The 20,118-nt window shown below is 40.4% G+C and overlaps 1 protein-coding gene across 13 annotated transcripts in view; it reads left to right on the top strand.

The window, feature by feature from the left end:
- Window positions 1-20,118, top strand: part of Mllt10 (MLLT10 histone lysine methyltransferase DOT1L cofactor) — a 270,901-nt gene that overhangs the window by 162,481 nt on the left and 88,302 nt on the right. For all 13 annotated transcript variants that reach the window (XM_045134579.1, XM_045134577.1, XM_045134584.1 and 10 more), the window contains 2 exons: window positions 11,742-11,997; window positions 17,610-18,179. In XM_045134579.1, coding sequence (XP_044990514.1) covers window positions 11,742-11,997; window positions 17,610-18,179 — 826 coding nt within the window. The remainder of the gene's footprint in view (window positions 1-11,741; window positions 11,998-17,609; window positions 18,180-20,118) is intronic.

Genomic DNA, 20,118 nt, shown 5'->3' with positions numbered 1-20,118 from the left:
TAACTATCACAAGACCCTTGTCATATTTGTAAGGTTCAGGAGTGACCAAGACCAGAGACCACTCTGAGGCAAAGATGGAAGCTTTTGTTCAGGAAAAATACGAGCTACGAGCACTGACTCTCAAGAGCGGAGCACAGTCAACTTTAAGGTTGCAGATAGTGGGCTATATAGAGTTCTTCAGCTGGGGGAAGGTGAGGAAGGGAAATAGCTAGGGTGTGAGAACAGAACAGTGACCAGGTGACTTGAGAGATAAGGGGGCAGGAAACCTAGACCTGGGGCATTGTTAGGTAAGGGAGGGATGATGGCTGGGTGGTTTCTTGAGGAATGTGGATGACCCACTCACTTCTTGCTGTGACTCCATTTTTGTCCTGACCTAACAATATTAATTATAGTTTAAAAAATTTCTTTTGGGCCAGAGGGATGGCTCAGTGGCCAAAGGCACTCGTTTGCAAGGTGGCACATGCATCTGGAGTTCATCTATAGTGGTTAGAGGCCCTGGTGTACCTGTTCTCTCTGTCAAATAAATAAATTAAGTTAAAAAAAAATTGAAAACACCTAAGTCTGTTGGGGATATACATTGTGACTACCACAATTCCTTTCCAGAAAGCACTGGGCCTATGAGTATACCTGTTTGAGTTTCATAAATCTGAGGAACCCCTAACACTGAGTCCCTCTGAATTTTTTTTCTGTAAGCCCGGTCCACATTAAATTTCTAGCAGTTTGGATATTATAGTTTAGGTTTCCTATGCTGGCATTCTATGAATATAAATTATATGAAGTTGTTTTAATATATTTTTTGCACATCCTTACTCCTTTTTTGGCTATTGAGTCCTTTATTATTGATGGTAGAGTGTGCATATGTGGACCTTCTCAGTTCTATTAAGTTTGTTATTTTATCTCTTATTAGGTACAGAAACATTTATATATATGGATTCTGGAGGTAGTGTCTCGCACTAGCCCAGGCGGATCTGGAATTCACTGTGTAGTTTCAGGCTAGCCTCAAACTCACAGTGATCCTTCTACCTGTGCCTCCTGTGCTGGGATCACAGATGTGTGCTACCATGCCCAGGTTTTAAATTTTTGTAAATTTATTTTTCCAACAGTCTAGCTTAGACTGGCCTTGAGTTCTCTGTCTAGCTGAGTGTGACCTTATCTTCTGATCTCTCTGTTATTGGTATTACAGGCATGTACTACCCTGCCCAGTTTATGTGATGCTGGGCATCAAACTCAGAGCTTTAGGGTTGGAGAGATGGCTAAGCGATTAAGGTGAACACAGATTTGTGCATGCTAAGCAGGCATTCTACCCAATGAGCTACATCTCCAGTCTGATTTTTATATTTTTTTGATGAATAAACCACTTTGTTTTGGTCAAATTCTTTGTTTTGAAATCACTTCTGTAATTTCATTGTGGCTTTAAAAAAAATTCTCTATGTGTATAGAGTATGTATATGTACACAGAGGCCAGAGGGGGACTTTGGGTTTCCTCCTCTACTGCTTTTCCGCTTATTTCCTTGAGAAAGGGTCTCTTAATGAATCTGGACTGGTTGATCAGTGAGCTCTAGCAATATTCCTGTCTCCATCCTTCATTCAGGGCTGGGGTTACAGGCATGTGTGATCATGCTGGGCTTCTTATGTGGATGCTGGGAATTGAACTCAAGTCCTTTTGAACTAACTCCCCAGCTCCTAACTTAGCATTTTTAAAAAAAATTAAAATATTTCATTTTATTTATTGGAGAGCGATTATATAATTTAATTTTAATAATTTAATAATAATTTAATTTTACTCTTTTTTCAGGGGTGTGTTCAGGATTTACTATAGACCAAACTGACCTGCAACTCATTCTGTAGCCCAGGATGGCCTCAGACTACTGGAAGTCCTCCTACCTCAGCCTCCCAAGTGCTGGGATTAGAAGGATGAGTCACCTTGTCTGGCTCCTTACTTTAAAAGATTTATTTATCTATTAGAGAGAGAGAGAGAGAAAACGAATGAATATGGGTACACCAGGGCCTCTAGCCACTGCAAATGAACCCTAGATGCACGTGCCACCATGTGCATCTGGCTTATGTGGGACCTGGAGAATCGAACCTGGATCCTTAAGCTTCACAGGCATGCACCTTAACCACTAAGCAATCTCTCCAGCTCATCATGTAAAAAATAATATGCCATGTCTATTTGTGATTGCTAGTATATATATAGTTCTTGGCTATTCCTCTTCTCCCCTCCCCTCCCCACCTGTTTTTGTTTCTTTCTTTTTGGTTTTTTGAGGTAGGGTCTCCCTAGTCCAGTCTGACCTGGAATTTACTGTGTAATCTCAGGGTGGCCTTGAACTCACTGTGATCTTCCCACTTCTGCCTCATGAGTGCTGAGATTGAATGTATGCCACCATACCCAGCACCTTTTCTTCCTCACAAATGTTGATGACAGCGCTTTGTTTGACACCTTTTAAATGAAACCATATATTTCAAGTATGATTGTGAGTATAGGTTCTTTGGTCACTTTTGCAGTTAACTATTTCTCATTGCTAGGACAAACACTGGCTAGAAGCAGCTTGTGGGAGAAGAGGGTTTATTTCACGCTTATAGATTCAAGGGAAGTTTCATCATGGTGAGGAAAGCATGGAGTGATTCCTTCCCTCACCCTTCCCCCCTCTCCCTTCCCCCTTTCCCTTCCCTTCCTCCTTTCCCCCTTTCCTCCTTTCCTCCTTCCCTCCTTCCCTTTCCCTCCTTCCCTCCCTCCTTCCCTCCCTCCCCACCGTCCCACCATCCCTACCCTCCCTACCCTCCCTTACCTTCCTAACCTACCTACCACCTACCTACCTACAGACAGACACAGAGAGAATGGACTTGTTAGGCCTCTAGCCACTTCAAACAAACTCCAGACGCATGTACTACTTTGTGCATCTGGCTTATATGGGTACTAGGAAATTGAACCTAGGTCTTTAGCCTTCACAGGCAGACACCTTAACTGCCAAGCCATCTCTACAGCCCAGCATGATTTTTGTTTGAAGTAAAAAATTGTTTTGGTTGCCAATCAGTGCTGCCTAGTAAGTATGTTGATGTTGCATCTCATCACAGGACTAATCATTGTAATTGACCTGAAACAAAAATTATATTCTCAGTTGCCTATAAATCACAGCATGTCAGTGTTTTTGTGTACTAATTGAAGGACTCTCATTATAGCCAAATACCCAGTTTATCTCTACTGGAGAATAATAGTAAGACCATATTGTCTTCAGCTGAGTACTTTTCAGCCATCCATCATACACTACCATGACAAAGTACTATATAAAGATAATCATTTAAGGGAGAAAAGGTTTAGTTTTTGGCTCACAGTTTCAGAAGTTTCCTTTCATAGCTTCCTCACCCTATTGATCTGATCCTGTGGTGGCATAGTACCTGTGTGTCAGAAGCCAGTGGTAAAGACATCTGTTTAACTCATGTTGAAATAGGAAAAGGGGCTCAGGTCTCAGTGTCCTCTTCAAAGGCTTCCCTTAACTAAATAGTACCTGCTAAATAGGTCCTGCTACCTTCCAGAACTCCAACACAAATACATGGGCTTTGGGTGATACTGTTATAAGTACCAAATGAAATTCTTTAAATCTGGTAGTTGAATTGCATGAAAAACATATTTATGTACTAAGGCGATCCTTAGTAGTAAGATGTTCATACTATGAATGGCATTTAAGGTGTCAAACTGGAGAAATAGCAACTCTGAACTTAGACTAAAGCTTACTCATTCAGCATTTTCCCACCATCTTCTACACTGTTTTATTTTTGTTGTTGTTGTTGTTTGTTTGCTTGCTTGTTTGTTTTTTTTTTTTTTTGGTAACTCTTTTCTCCTTGATTTTGAATTTATTGGATGTTTATATGGGTGGGTATTCCTAATAATGTATTATCTCAGGAGGACATTATTGGTCACAAACTACTTAAAATTATTTTTTTACTTGTTTATTTGAGAGACAGAAGGAGAATATGGGCATGCCAGGGCCTCTTGCCCCTGTAACCAAACTCTAGATGCATGTGCACCTGGCTTTACATGGGTACTAGGGAATTGAGCCCAGGCAGCAGGATTTGCAGGTATGCTCCTTCAAGTGCTTAGCCATCTCCCCCTTGAATAAATATTATTTTGAGTAAATATGTATTTTTAAAAATAAGTTTTTAAATAAATCTTACTATTTTTATTTATTTAGAGAGAGGGAAGGAAAGAGATTGAGAGACAAAATGAGCGTGCCAGGTCATCTAGCCACTGCAAATGAATTCCAGATGCATGAGCTACTACCTTGTGCATCTGGCTTACGTGGGATCTGAAAAACTGAACCTAGGTCCTTAGGATTCGCAGGCAAGTACCTTAACCGCTAAGCTATCTCTCCAACCAGAGTAATTTTTTTTTTTTTTTTAGGTAGGGTCTTACTCTAACTCAGGCTGACCTTGAATTGACTATGTAGTCTCAGGGTGGCTTCAAGTCATGGTGATCCTCCTACTTCTGCCTCCTAAGTGCTGGGATTAAAGGAGTGTGCCACCATGCCTGGATGCTGAGTAAATATTTTTTAATTTATTTGTTTATTTGAGAGACAGAGAGAGAGAGAGGGAGGGAGGGAGCGAGCGGGAGGGAGGGGAGAGGGAGAGAAGGGTCACCCTAGGGATTCTAGCCACTGCAAATGAGCTCAAAACATATGCACCACCTTGTGCTTTACATGGGTACTGGGGAATCAGACCTAGGTCCTTAGTCTTTGTAGGCAAGTACTTTAACCACCAAGCCACTCCATTCCTGAATAAATATTTTTAAATTAACTTTAAAACATAGAGATTAGGTCAAGTTCTTTCTGAATGAAACCTTCATATAACCTGCAGGGTGTTGTATAGAAGTGCTTCATTATGTGTAATTGATTTTTCAAACTTAACATCTTCTGATGTCCATATTAAGTCACTGATACCTTTGGAGAATTATAGGGTGTTGAATTAATTAATGCCAATTGTGGTGGCACACGCCTTTAATCCCAGCACTTGGGAGGCAGAGATAGGAGGATTGCTGTTAAGTTCCAGGACAGCTTGGGACTACACAGTGAATTCCAGGGTTGTCTACCTCATAAATCAGCCCACAAACCCCAAATAAAGTAAAATATTCAGTTGCCATTTGATGTAATATTAATATTTTTGGTCATAGAATTTTGGGCCTTTTCATCCCTGTTAATCTATTCTTCTACTTACATATATACAATACCAACCTATTAAGTACTCCCCTCCCTTCCTTTCTCTTTCCTTTATATCTCTTTTCTAGCTTACTGGCTTCTGCTACTGAGTTTTTTCCTTTTCACACAGAAGCCCAGTCATCTGTAGCTAGGATCCACATATGAGGGAGAACATATGGCGCTTGGCTTTCTGGGCCTGGGTTACCTCACTTAGTATAATCCTTTCCAGATCCATCCATTTTTCTGCAAATTTCATAACTTCATTTTTTCTTTACTACTGAGTAAAACTCCATTGTATAAATGTACTATATCTTCATTATCCACTCATCAGTTGAGGGACATCTAGGCTGGTTAGTCTTGCTTTCTTTATAATAGTATTGCTAGAAGATGTCTGTGTTTTTGTTAGTTTTACAGAATTATACTTTAGGGTAATACAAAACCATTCCATTAAATATATGACAAAATTGACTAACTTTTCCTTTTTAGATTGTCCTGTGGGTGTCAATTGTGCATTTCCATTTGTAGCGTTCCAGCTTTATTTCACACTTGCACAAAGTACATAAGTGGAAAATGCCACTTGTGCTTCTTAGGTGACTTTAAACCTCACTAGTTCATACAAGGATAATATTACAAAGGAGTGAAGTACCTTGCAATCAACTCAGTTGGAAAAAAGTATTTGAAAAATGAGGTGGTAATTTTCAAATTCAGCATGGAAAACGTTTTATATTTCTGAAGTAAGCCATTAAGCATCAGCTTAATGAGTTTGGTTTGTTAAATGGCTATTTCTCCTTGCTAACCTTTATAATTTTTAATGTTTCCTTTTTTTTTATTTTGTGGGGGTTGGGAAAGGGAAGTTTGCAAGGAAGGGTCTCACTTACTGTAACCCTCGTTGACCTGAAACTCCCTCTCTATTCCGAGGCTGGCCTTGATCTCACAGTGATCCTCCTACTCTTCCTTCTCAGTGCTAGAATTAAAGGCACGAGCCACCATGCCTGGCAAAGTTTGAATTTTAAGGCATTTTTCTTATTCCTATTTTTGAATACTAATTTTTACAAAAAAGGCAGTTATTTGGAAGGTTGATTTTTGTTGTCAGTTTTTCATTTTCACATTTATTTTGTTTGTTCTGAATGTGAGAAATTAGCACCTATGTAATTTTAGATTTTTTTTCGGGGGACAGGGCTAGCATTTCACTCTAGGTCAGGCTGACCTAGAGTTCACTACACTGTCTCAGGGTGTTCTCAACCTCACAGCAATCCTCCTACCTCTGCCTCCTGAATGCTGGGATTAAAGGCATGTGCCATCATGCCCAGTGATATTTTTTTTTTTCATTTTGACACAAGAAATTTCATATTAAATACATTACAAAATATTCATTCAGAGCTGAGGAAATAGTTTATTTGTTAAAGTGCTTGGTGTGCAAGTGTGAGGTCTGTAGTTCAGATTTCCAGCACCCACCAGGTGGGTGTTACTGCCATCTGAAATCCCAGCAAGAAGAAGTAGGAATGTCTCTGGGCAAACGGCCTAGCCGGACTAGCTAAATAGATGAACTCCGAGCATAAATCAAGAACAGACGTTGACTCAGTAAGATGAGTATGAGAGTGACTGAGGAAAGCGCCTGTACCCAACCTGTAGCTTCTCTACTCACCCCCCCATCCACACACGCCTCATAAAACCTTCAGCAGGAATTTAATGCCAGTTATGTTCAAGGCATTCAGTGAAGTTAAATGGCTCAAATAATTGAATGAATGTTATGGTTACATCAAGTCATTTTGATCACTGGCAGCCACATGCACCTGCTCTTTGCTGGGGATATCTACAGTGAAGATTGACAGCCACTCTCTTTCCTGAGGTTAGGACTTAGTGAGAGATGGAGATAGATTAGGTAGGTAGTCCTATAGCATAATTTTTGTATAGTGTGGAAAGTGGTGCTAACACAAACTTGACAAATAATTTATAAAATTGTTTAAAGCCAAGCGTGGTGGCACACGCCTTCAATCCCAGCACTCTGGGAGGCAGAGGTAGGAGGATTACCTTGAGTTCCAGGCCAGTCTGAGACTACAAGGTGAATTCCAGGTCAGCCTGGCCAAGAGTGAAACCCTACCTCAAAAAACCAGAAACAGGGCTGGGGAGATGGCCTAGCGGTTGAGCGCTTGCCTGTGAAGCCTAAGGACCCCGGTTCGAGGCTCGGTTCCCCAGGTCCCACGTTAGCCGGATGCACAAGGGGGCGCACGCGTCTGGAGTTCGTTTGCAGAGGCTGGAAGCCCTGGCGCGCCCACTCTCTCTCTCCCTCTATCTGCCTTTCTCTCTATGTCTGTCTCTCTCAAATAAATAAAAAAAAAAAAAAAAAAAATTAAAAAAAAAAAAAAAAACCAGAAACAAAATAAACAAAAAACCCAAAACACAAAAAATTTGTTTAGGGTTGGACTGATGTCTTAGCGTTCAAGGCCTTCCTTTGCCGGAAAAGCCAAAGGATCCTAGTTCGATTCTCCAGGACCCACAGAAACCAGATGCACAAGGTGGCGCATGTGTCTGGAGTTCATTAGCAGTGACTGGAGGCTCTGGAATGCGTATTCTCTCCCTCTCTGTCTGCCTCTTTCTCTCTCAAATAAATAAATAAGTAAGTAAATAAATAAATAAATTTAAAAATTATTTAAAATTAGAAAAAAAGTCATGTTGAATTATGTTAATTTTTTTGTTTGTTTTATTTTTCAAGATAGGGTCTCTCTCTGGTCCGAGCTGACCTGGAATTCACTACGTAGTCTCAGAGTGGCCTTGAACTCACAGTGATTCTCCTACCTCTGCCTCCTGAGTGCTGGGATTAAAGCCGTGTACCACCACCATGCCTGGCTCCAAACATCTTTTTTTTTTTTTTTTTTGCTTTTTGAGGTAGGGTTTCACTCTAGCCCAGGCTGACCTGGAATTCACAGTAGAGTCTCAGGGTAGCCTCGAACTCAGGGCGATCCTCCTATCTCTGCCTCCCAAGTGCTGGGATTAAAGGCATGCGCCACCACTCCTGGCTCAAACATCATTTTTTTCTCAACTTTTATTAACATTTTTCATGATTATAATAAATATCCCATGGTAATACCACCCCCCCTTTCTCCTTTAAAATTCCACTCTCCATCATATACCCTCCCCATCTCAATCAATCTCTCTTTTATTTTGATGTCATGATCTTTTCTTCCTTTTATGATGGTCTTGTGTAGGTAGTGTCAGGCACTATGAGGTCATGTATATCCAGGCCATTTTATGTCTGGAGGGAGCATGTTGTATGGAGTCCTACCCTGCCTTTGGCTCTTATATTCTTTCTGCCACCTCTTCAACATTAGACCCTGAGCCTTGGAAGGTGTAATCGAGATGTTACTCTGTACTCCAGTCACTTCTTTCCAGCACTATGATACCTTCTGAGTCATCCCAAAGTCACTGCCACCTGAAAAGAGAAGATTCTCTACCAAAAGTGAGAGTAGCGTAAATATAAGGGTATAAGTATTAAGAGAAGTGCTTACTGGGCAGTTTGATAAGCATAGTATATACATTTTTCCAGACATCAGCAGATGTTACACTCCTAGGGCTTATGACTACCCCTGTTTTTTCAGTATCAGGGATATGTTGCCCCCATGGAGCGGGCCTCCAGTCCAATTGGAGGGCAGTTTGTTGCCACCATGACAGATCTGCCACTATTGCACCCACTGGCTCATTTGTGGCCTGGCTGGCCAATTATAAGGCTTGCAGTGTCCACTGCTGAGTATCTTCACTGGTGGTATCTCTTTCTCCCATTGAACTACATGTAGAATGGCTTCTTCTAGCTTTCTGTTAGCTGGTCTACATGGAAGAGGTTATCAGCTCAGTACCACTAGGATTTCTCCAGACGCGTGCGCCCCCTTGTGCATCTGGCTAACGTGGGACCTGGGGAACCGAGCCTCGAACCGGGGTCCTTAGGCTTCACAGGCAAGCGCTTAACCGCTAAGCCATCTCTCCAGCCCTCAAACATCATTTTTAACAACATTCGGACTTGAAACTACAAGTTTTAGTCTTCAAAACATAGAAGGCACCACTTAGAGCTCGGCAGAGGTAGGAGAACTGCTATGAGTTTGAGGCCAATCTGAGGCTACAGAGTGAGTACTCAAGAGGTTGAGGTCGAGGATCGCTGTGAATTGTTAGGTCAGCCTGGGTTAGAGTGAGGCCTTGCTTGTTGGGGATGGGGGTAGGGGCAAAACAACAAAAAAATGATGTTTGACAAATGAGTATTTTTAGTATTGCTCTGTATTGCTTAAAAATTATGCCTAGCCGGACATGGTGGCGCATGCCTTTTATCCCAGCACTCCGGAGGCAGAGATAGGAGGATCGCAATGAGTTCAATGCCACCCTGAGACTACATAGTGAATTCCAGGTCAGCCTGAGCTAGAGTGAAACCTTATCTTTATTAAAAAAGAAGTAATGTCTAATTCAAATTTAACCCTCAATTACTCTAGTAATGACCTACATGGTCTTTAACAATCATGGTAGGGGTCTGGAGAGATGGCTTATTTATTAAGGCATTTTCCTGTGGAGCCTGAAGATCCAGATTGTATTCTCCAATATCCCTGTAGCCATATACACAGGGTGGCACATGCATCTGGAGTTCATTTTTAGTGGCTACTCTGTCTCTCTTCTCTCTCTGCTTGCAGATAAATAAATAATTAAAAAAATTGGAAATATTCAATATTTTTGCTTTGTTTATTTTTATGTATTTATTTCAGAGTATTTGAGAGAGAGGCAGGCAGGCAGAGACAGAGAGGGGGAGAATGTGCGTGCCAGGGCCTCCAGCCACTGCAAAGGAACTCCAGATGCGTGTGCCCCCTTGTATATCAGGCTAACTTGGGTCCTGAGAAATTGAGCCTCAAACTGGGGTCCTCAGGCTTCACAGGCAAGCGCTTAACTGCTAAACCATCTCTCCAGCCCAATATGTAATATTTTTAGAAATTATTAAAAATATAACCTGGGCTGGGCATGGTGGCGCACGCCTTTAATCCCAGGCAGAGGTAGGAGGATTACTGTGAGTTCAAGGCCACCCTGAGACTACATAGTGAATTCCAGGTCAGCCTGAGCTAGAGTGATACCCTACCTCGAAAAAGAAAACAACAAACGAAAACAAAACAAAAACCCCAAACAAATAAATAAAAAAACCCTGAGTGTGGTGACACATGCCTTTTATTTATTTATTTATTTATTTATTTATTTATTTATTTATTTATTTATTTATTTATTTGAGAGTGACAGACACAGAGAGAAAGACAGATAGAGGGAGAGGGAGAGAATGGGCGCGCCAGGGCTTCCAGCCTCTGCAAACGAACTCCAGACGCGTGCGCCCCCTTGTGCATCTGGCTAACGTGGGACCTGGGGAACCGAGCCTCGAACCGGGGTCCTTAGGCTTCACAGGCAAGCGCTTAACCGCTAAGCCATCTCTCCAGCCCGACACATGCCTTTTTTTTTTTAAATTTTTTTATTTATTTGAGAGCGACAGACACAGAGAGAAAGACAGATAGAGGGAGAGAGAGAGAGAATGGGTGCGCCAGGGCCTCCAGGCTCTGCAAACGAACTCCAGACGCGTGCGCCCCCTTGTGCATCTGGCTAACGTGGGACCTGGGGAACCGAGCCTTGAACCAGGGTCCTTAGGCTTCACAGGCAAGCGCTTAACCACTAAGCCATCTCTCCAGCCCGACACATGCCTTTTAATTCCAGCCCTTGGTAGCCAGATGTAGGAGGATAGCCATGAGTTCAACCCTGAGACTACCAAGTGAATTCCAGATTAGCCTGAACTACAGTGAGACCCCACCTCAACAACAAAATAAAACCCCCAAAAAACAACAACAAAAAATTTAAAAATTGTGGTACAGGGCTGTAGAGATGGCTCACTGTTTAAGGTACTTGTCTGAAAAGCCTAACAACCATGGTTTGATTTCCTAGTACCCACATAAAGCCATATGCACAAAGTAGCACATATATCTGGAGTTCAGTTAAGCAGCCAGAGGCTTTGGCATCTCCATTCTCTGTGTCTCTTCTCTCCCTCTCTGTGCTTGCAAATAAAATGAATTAAAAAAGAAAAGTGTGTTAGGCATGGTGGTGCATTCTTTTAATCCCTGGGGGATGGTGGGCAGAGGTAGGAGAATCACTGTGAGTTCAAGGCCACCCTGAAACTATATAGTGAATTCCAGGTCAGCCTTGGCTAAGGGCGACCTTACCTCAGTAAACAAAGCAAAACAACAAAAAGAAAAAAGCAATAATGGTAGTAGGGCTTAGGATGTAGTAGAGTGGTGATAAGTGCTTGTCTCGCATGTCAAAGGCCGTAACTTTGTTCCTCAGGACTGAAAACCAATAATTAAAAGTTAACATAAACTCCAAAATAACTGCTTTTGTATGATTTTCTTACTTAGAATGACTTTCCTTTTAGAACCAAAACTTTTCTGCTTATCTTATAAGTTCATTACTTATTAGTATGCCATCTATTGTATTCTGTAGCTAAATGTAATTAGTTCTTTTTTCCTTTACTTTTTTTAAAAATCAAAATGTTAGACTTATACAAGCACTAGCAACACCTCTGTATCTGGATCGTTGAAGCGTTTGGAAGACACTGCAGCACGATTTACAAATGCAAATTTCCAAGAAGTCTCTGCACACAACTCTAGTGGAAAAGATGTTTCAGAGGCTAGAGGGTCAGAGGGCAAAGGGAAGAAATCTTCAGCTCACAGCTCAGGTCAAAGGGGAAGGAAGCCTGGTGCTGGAAGAAATCCAGGAACAACTGTGTCAGCGTCTAGCCCCTTTCCACAAGGTATTACTTATGATGCTTTAGTTATACATATAAGAATGATTGTTGTAGATTATTTTTTAGCTGATGTAATGCGATTATTTCTAAGACTGCTATCCTTTTAAAATATTTTTGAAACTTTTCCTTTCCTCATATGTAATGATTTATGCTTACAAGATTAAACTTTAATTTTAATGTTTAAATAATTGTGGAATAAGAGTTATGATTGGGGAGAACAAACCAAAAAAATGGAATTGTTCTTTCCTTTTATAGAATAATAATTCTTTTTCAGTAAAGAGTTTTTAAATTTATATTTCTCAAACATAAGAGCAGTTAAAAGTTTCTTCTTCTTCTTCTTTTTTTTTTTGGTTTTTTTGAGGTAGGGTCTCACTCTAGTCCACGCTGACCTGGAACTCACTGTAGTCTCAGAGTGGCCTTGAACTCATGGAGATTCTCCTACCTAAAAGTTATGGTTTAAGTAGGCAAATAAGAACTGAGCAATTTTAGAAAATTTTAGTAGGTCTTAATAAATAATAATTGTTAATCAGCAGTGCATTTATTATAAAGTGTCATTTAAAATAGATTTTTATTCAGTCTTCCTATGGTCACTATGCTATATTTATAGGATAGCCATTTAAATTTGAATTTTAGATTAATAATGAATGTTTTAGTGGGAGTGTGTTCCAAAAGTTTTTTGGTATTAAACTGAAATTCAGAGTTAACTGTGTGAGTTCAAGGTCAGCCTGAGACTGCATAGTGAATTTCAGGCCAGCCTGGACTAGAGAGACACCCTACCTCAAAAAACAAAACAAAACAAGAAAAAACAATGAATAAGCAAAAAAAGAATATGACATTAAAACTGTGAATGAGGGTTGGAGAGATGGTTTAGCACTTAAGGCACTTCCTTCCTCTGCCTTCTGAGTGCTGGGATTAAAAGTGTGTGTCACCACACTGGTGGGGGGAGCGGGGGGAGGGAGGAGACATAGAATAATATTTCTGTGGTAACTCTGTTTAATGGAAAGCAGTTTAGAATTCATAACCTATGTGATTGCTTTGTGCAGTTTTTAATATAAAACATGTATTTTGAAAAATAGAAGTGTTAAAACCTGAAGAAAATATGCAACTAAAATAATTTACCTTTTGCTTTGTGTTTTCCTAGAAATAAGTCAGGAAACTATCTTTTACCCCTGTTGAAACATTTACTAATAATAAACATATGTTTAAGTTTTAGCAGGAGGGCTGGAGAAATGCCTTAGTGGTTGGTTAAGGCACTTGCCTATGAAACCTAAGAACCTAGTTTCCATTGCCCAGGACCCACTTAAGCCAGATGCACAAGGTAGCACATGCTTCTGGAGTTTGCAATGGATAGAGGCACTGTTGTGCTCATATTCTCTCTGTGCCCCTTTCTCTCAAATAAATAAAAATGTTAACTTATTTAACATTAGCAGGAATGTGTAGATACTTAATCTATTGACATCTCATTAAAAAGTCTAAAAATTTTGGGCTGGAGAGATGATTTAGTGGTTAAGGCACTTGCCTACAAAGCCAAAGGACCCAGGTTTTGTTCCTCAGGACCCATATAAGCCAGATGCACAAGCTGGCACATGCATCTGCAGTTTGTTTGTAGTGGCTGTAGGCCCTGCCATGTACATTTTTCCTTCTCTCCTCCCTCCCTCTCTTTCCTTCTCTATTAAATAAATACATAAATAAGTCAATAAATTCAGAAAGAAGTATATAATTTTTTTCAATATTTTTATTATTTTGAGAGAGAGAGAATAGGTGCATCAAGGCTTCCTGCTACTGCAAACGAAGATCCAGATGCATGCACCACTTTGTGCATCTCACTTTACCTGGGTACTGGGAAATCAAACCCAGGCTTTCAGGCTTTGCATGTCTTTAACTCACTGAGCTAAACTCACTGCTTATATATTTTTTATACAGGTAGAGACTTTGGCTTTAAATATTTGCAAGTGTCAGGTGTGTGTGTGTGTGTGTGTGTGTGTGTGTGTGTGTGTGTAAGTACATTTTGTATATAGAACAAATTAGGGCTGGAGAGATGGCTTAGAAGGCATTTACCTGCAAAGCCTAAGGAGCCAGATTTCATTCCCCAGTAGCCATGTAAGCCAGATGTATAAGGTGGTATATGCCTCTGGAATTCGGTTATAGTGGCTGGAGGCCCTGGCACGCCCATTCCTTCCATCCCTCCCTCCCTCTGGCTTGTTCCCTCTCTACCTCTCAAATTAAATAAATAAGAAACTTAGGTAAGTAGAAGAAATGAAGTGTAAAATTCACTGGTTTATTAACTACTAAAGCTTACCTTATTTTTATACAAAACTTGTGAAACCAGTGAAATCTTAATTTCAAATGTAATTCACAGTTTAAAAAATATCTTTTTATTTATGTGAAATACTGAGAGAAAGAGAAAATGAGCAAGACAGGGCCTGTAGCCACTGCAGACTAGCTCCAGATGCATGCATCACTTTGTATATCTGGCTCATGTGGGTACCAGGGAAATGAACCTGGGTCCTTTGGCTTTGCAGGCAAGTGCCCTAAGTGCTCATTCACAGTTTAATGCCATTTTTTTTCCTTTTGTTTGTTTGTTGTTTTTTTGATGTAGTGTTGTTTGTTGTTGTTGTTGTTGTTATTTTGAAGGAAAGAAAGAGGCAGAGTGTGTGTGAGAGAGAATGGGTGCACCAGGACCTTCCAACTACTATGAACAAACTGCAGACACGTGTGCCCCTTGTGGCGTATTTGCGACATTACACATTTCTGTCACTGTGGCTCTGGCTATGTGGGACCTGGAGATTTGAACATGATTTCTTAGGTTTCACAGGCAAGCGCTTTAACTGCGAAGCTATCTCTGTAGCCCTGCAATCACTTTTTAAAAAAATATTGGGTTGAAGGGATGGCTTAACGGTTATGGTGCTTATCTGCAAAGCCAAAGGACCCAGGTATGATTCCCTAGGACCCATGTGTACAAGGTGGCACATGTGTCTGGAGTTCCTTTGCAGTGGCTGAAGGTCCTGGTGCACCCATTCATTCTCATTCTGTCCTCTCTCTCTCCCTGCCCTTCTTTCTCTGTCAAATAAATAAATAAAAATTAAAAAAATAAAATATACATATTTATTTATTTGAGGAGGAGCAGTGAGAGAATGGATACATCAAGGCCTCTATGCCTTGTAAATGAGCTCCAGACACATGTGCCACCTTGTGCATCTGGTTTTAAGTGGGTGCTGGGGAATCAAACTCATTAGCCTTTGCAGGCAATTGCCTTTGCCTCTAAGCCACCTCTCCAGCCCTGCAGGCAAGCACTTTCAATCGCTGAGCTATTTTTCTAGTTTTATAGTGAACTTTTAATACTAGCTATAAAAAAGAATAGAAGAAAGAGATAAAAAATTCATAAAAGCAATAAAGCAGAATGAATAATAGCTTCTTTTTTTTTTTTTTTTTCGAGGTAGGGTCTCACTCTGGTCCAGGCTGACCTGGAATTAACTCTGTCATCTCAGGGTGGCCTTGAACTCATGGCGATCCTCCTACCTCTGCCTCCCGAGTGCTGGGATTAAAGGCGTGCGCCACCACGCCCGGCTTGAATAATAGCTTCTTTATGGTTGCCAATTCATGGCAAATTGCATCTGTCCTTAAATAATTCGTTTATCCTTATATAGACATAGTCTAAAAATGCTCATACAGGTACAAATGAGTTTTATTTATCTTAAAATAATTTCCCAATTTAATATAACCAGATACATTCCCCCCCTCCCCGCCCCAGGCAGGGGTTTCACTTGGCAGGTTGACCTGGAATTCACTATGTAGTCTCAGGGTGGCTTCAAACTTATGATGATTCTTCTACCTCTGCCTCCCAAGTGTTGGGTTAATGGTGTGTGCTAGCACACCTGGCTCACATAGACTCTTATTTATTTATTTATTTGAGGGAGGGAGGGGAAGAGAGAGAGAGAGAATGAATATGGGTGCACCAGGGCTTCCAGCCACTGCAAACGAACTCCAGATGCATGTACCACCTTGTACATCTGGCTTACGTGGGTCCTGGGGAATCGAACTGAGGTCCTTTGGCTTTGCAGGCAAGTGCCTTAACAGCTAAGCCATCTTATCTCTTCAGCCCAGAATATACTCTTTTAAAAAATATTTTTACTTTTTTGGAGTCGAGAATAGAAGAGGGACAGAAAATGGCCACACCGGGGCCTCCAGCTGCTTCAAAGGAACTCCAGATGCATGTGCCACTGTCTGCATCTGGCTTTACGTTGGTACTGAGGGATCAAACTTGGTCATTAGGCTCTTTTGGCAAGTTCCTTAACCAGTGAGCCATTTCTCCAGCCCAGATATGCTCTTGAAAGAGTTAAGGTTTAATTTAGTTATATATTTTAAACCTTTTCAGAAGAGAATTAATTTTGTACCTAGGAAGAAATGTGAGATTTCTTAGGAATATACAGTATATGAAATGTTAACACTTAACCTTAAAGTTCTCTTTTCCACTTACTCCAATAAAATTAAATTGTCTTATTTGGAGTTTTCTTTCCTGACTCAGTAGTTATGATGTGATTTTTGGGAGTGGATACTGGGAGTTTAATTCAGGGCTTTGTAGTTCTAACATTGACCTATGTCACTAGTCCATAGTTCATCTTTAAGGAAATTAGATACATAGTCACAGCTGAGTCTAAATACTGTTTTCAGTTACCAAGCACACAGAAGGTTTTGCAAAACACAGTGATGAACACAACCTTTGTTTACTCCCAGGCTATACTAATTTCCTACCAGATAAAATACAAATCTTGAGGTTCTTATTCCACATAATAACACAGTAGGCTGCTAATTTACCCTATAGTGAGGAGAAAGTAAATAGTTGAGAAATAGTTGGTCCATCACAGCTACTAGCTACCTCTCCTATGGTTTTCTTTTGTAAAAGTAATAAGAAAACATTGTGTAGCCGGGCATGGTGGCATACACCTTTAATCTCAGCCCTTGGGAGGCAGCGGTAGGAGGATTACTATGAGTTCGAGGCCATCCTGAGACTAGTGAATTCCAGGTCAGCCTGAGCTAGAATGAGACCATACCTTCAAAAACAACAAAACAAAACAAAACAAAACAAAAAGTTGGCTCACCTTTCTTTATGAATCTCCATGTAAAATGGACTAAGAAAATATAAACTATAATTCAGGACATAATATGATCATTATTTACCCATTTTTTATTGAGGTAGATTCATTTGACTAATATATAGTCCCTGTTATGTCTTAAAGTTAAAGTTTAGAAGTTATTACCTAAAAATCATATGTTGGTTTGTTTCTGTACATTGTGAACATTAGTATGATCATATATTCAGTATTTGATACAGAAGGCTGTCTAAGATTCAAATTGTAGTCTTGTCAGATATTATTGCATGTCTGTTCTTTAGTCCTTCCACAAATCTACACAGGGTGTTTGGGGAAGATTAAAGGTAGGTTAAATTGGCATATATAATAATTGTATAAACAATTGTTTGCAATTCAAGAATAAGTATTTAATACTACCTCCATTATGGCAAGCGTTACTAGTTTTGGAGATAAACTTGGTTTTATGTGAAGTCTGGTGGTGACTGTCATGTCTGTGTCCTCCCCTCCCCCTTTGTTGTTTTGCTACAGGCAGCTTTGCAGGAACTCCAGGCAGTGTAAAGTCATCCTCCGGAAGCTCAGTGCAGTCTCCTCAGGATTTTCTGAGCTTTACAGACTCAGAGCTGCGTAATGACAGTTACCCTCACTCCCAGCAGTCATCATCAACCAAAGATGGACATAAAGGAGAGTCTGGAAACCAGGAAGGGGGAGTAAATAGTTTTAGTTCCTTAGCTGGTCACCCTGTGACCTCTGCTGTTATATCACAGCCGAAAACTTTTGAAAATTCACCTGGAGACTTGAGTAGTTCCAACCTTCCTATAGCAGGGTATAAGCGGGCTCAAACTTCTGGTATAGAAGAAGAAATTGTAAAGGAAAAGAAAAGAAAAGGAAATAAACAAAGTAAACATGGGCCTGGTAGGCCCAAAGGAAACAAAAATCAAGAGAATGTTTCTCATCTCTCAGTTTCTTCTGCTTCGCCCACTTCATCTGTAGCATCAGCTGCAGGAAGCATAACAAGCTCTAGTCTTCAGAAATCTCCAACATTGCTCAGGAATGGAAGCTTACAGAGTCTTAGTGTTGGCTCATCTCCAGTTGGTTCAGGTAGGGGCTTCTCCATTGTTCTCTCCTCAATCCCAGCATTGCCTCCTCCATCTCCCCCATCCCCCCAAAAAGATTTACTTTGAATTAGAACTAAGTGACATTTCATTAACATGGCATTTCTTCTTCTTCTTCTTTTTTTGAGATAGGATATCATTACATAACCCAGGCTGGTCTCCGTCACTGTGTAGCTCATAGTGGCCTCAAATTCTTAATAATTCTGGCTCAGTCTCCCCAGTGCTTGGATATATAAATATATATTGCAGTGGATGGCTGATATTTCATAATGAAAAAAATCGTGCAATTTTATCAAAAGACAATTTGGTATTTAAATGTTTGCCTTAATGTGATGTAACTGAGCTAAATAGTTTATTGGTCATTCGTTGTTTTGAAGCACCTATAGTTCATGGTTTGATTTGTTTGTACTTTACTTTAAAAGCTTTTTTTTTTTTTTAAATTTTAATTGAGCCAGGCACGGTGGCACACACCTTTAATCCCAGCTCTAGGGGAGATAGAGGTAGAAAGACTGCCATGAGTTCAAGGCCACCTTGAGACTACATAGTGAATTCCAGGTTAACCTGGGCTAGAGTGAGATCCTGCCTTGAAAACAATACAAAACAAAACAAAAATTAAATAGAGCCAGATAAGAGAATGGGCATGCCAGGGTGTGTAGCTATCATAAATGAACTCCAGATGCATGCACCACCTCGCGCATCATCTTTCTGTGGGTACTAGGGAATTGAACTTGGGTACTTTGGCTTTGCTGGCAAGTGCCTTAACCACTGGTGCTTCATTTTTCATATAGTGTCTAAAAACAACCCAGAATTTACTTTTTTAAAAAAAATCTTTCATTTGGGGCTGGAGAGATGGCTTAGCAGTTAAGGTGCTTACCTGTGAACCCTAAGGACCCATGTTTGATTTTCCAGATCCTACATAAGCTAGATACACAAAGGTGAGGCATGTACAAGGTCACACATGTCCACTAGGTGGTGCAAGCATCTGGGATTCCATTTCAGTGGCCGGCACCAATTCTTTCTCTTTCCTAAAAAATATTTTAAAATATCTTGCATTTATTTATTTGAGAGGGAGAGAAAGAGGCAGATAGAGAATGGGCATGTCAGAGCCTCCAGCTGCTGCAAATGACCTCCAGATACATGCACCACTTTGTGCATCTGGCTTCCATGGGTGCTGGGATGTTGAACCTGGGTCCTTTGGTTTTGCCGGCATATGCCTTAACTGCTATGCCATCACTCCAGCTCGCAGAATTCATGATTTTCATGGGAACATTTCTATACCTTTTGATGGTTTATTTTATTTCATTTTTAGTTTTCTCTTTGTAAATTTACATAAAGGCTAGAAATTATGTGGAAGGTCTTATTCAGTTAAAAATAACTTAAATTTAGATATCATCAAGCACATTTTATTTTAGGAGAGACCTGAAATGATTTAAAATTTGTTTTAAAGACATTTAATAGTTTTACTATTATCTGAAATGAGACCTAATTTGAGAAAGGTTCCAGAGTTACTGAAGAGCCAGCTTTTTTTTTTTTTTTTGAGGTGGGGGCTCACTCTAATTCAGGCTGACCTGGAATTCACTATTTTGATTTTTTTTTTTTTGAGGAAGTGCCTCTCTGTAACCCAGTCTTGTCTAAAACTCACTATTTAGCCAGCTGCCTTAAAAATGGCCATGAATCTTTTGTCTCATCCTTCCCATTGCTAGGATTCATGCGCCTCTATGTTCAGTTTACCACCATTTTTTTTTTAATTTTATTTATTTATTTATTTGAGAGTGACAGACACAGAGAGAAAGACAGATAGAGGGAGAGAGAGAATGGACGCGCCAGGGCTTCCAGCCTCTGCAAACGAACTCCAGACGTGTGCGCCCCCTTGTGCATCTGGCTAACGTGGGACCTGGAGAACCGAGCCTCGAACCGGGGTCCTT

This window comes from Jaculus jaculus, chromosome 15 (assembly GCF_020740685.1).
Source record: "Jaculus jaculus isolate mJacJac1 chromosome 15, mJacJac1.mat.Y.cur, whole genome shotgun sequence".
NCBI classification, from domain to species: Eukaryota; Metazoa; Chordata; class Mammalia; order Rodentia; family Dipodidae; genus Jaculus; species Jaculus jaculus.
The sequence above is the reverse complement of the archived record's forward strand: the minus strand, read 5'-3'. Positions and strand labels throughout refer to the sequence as shown.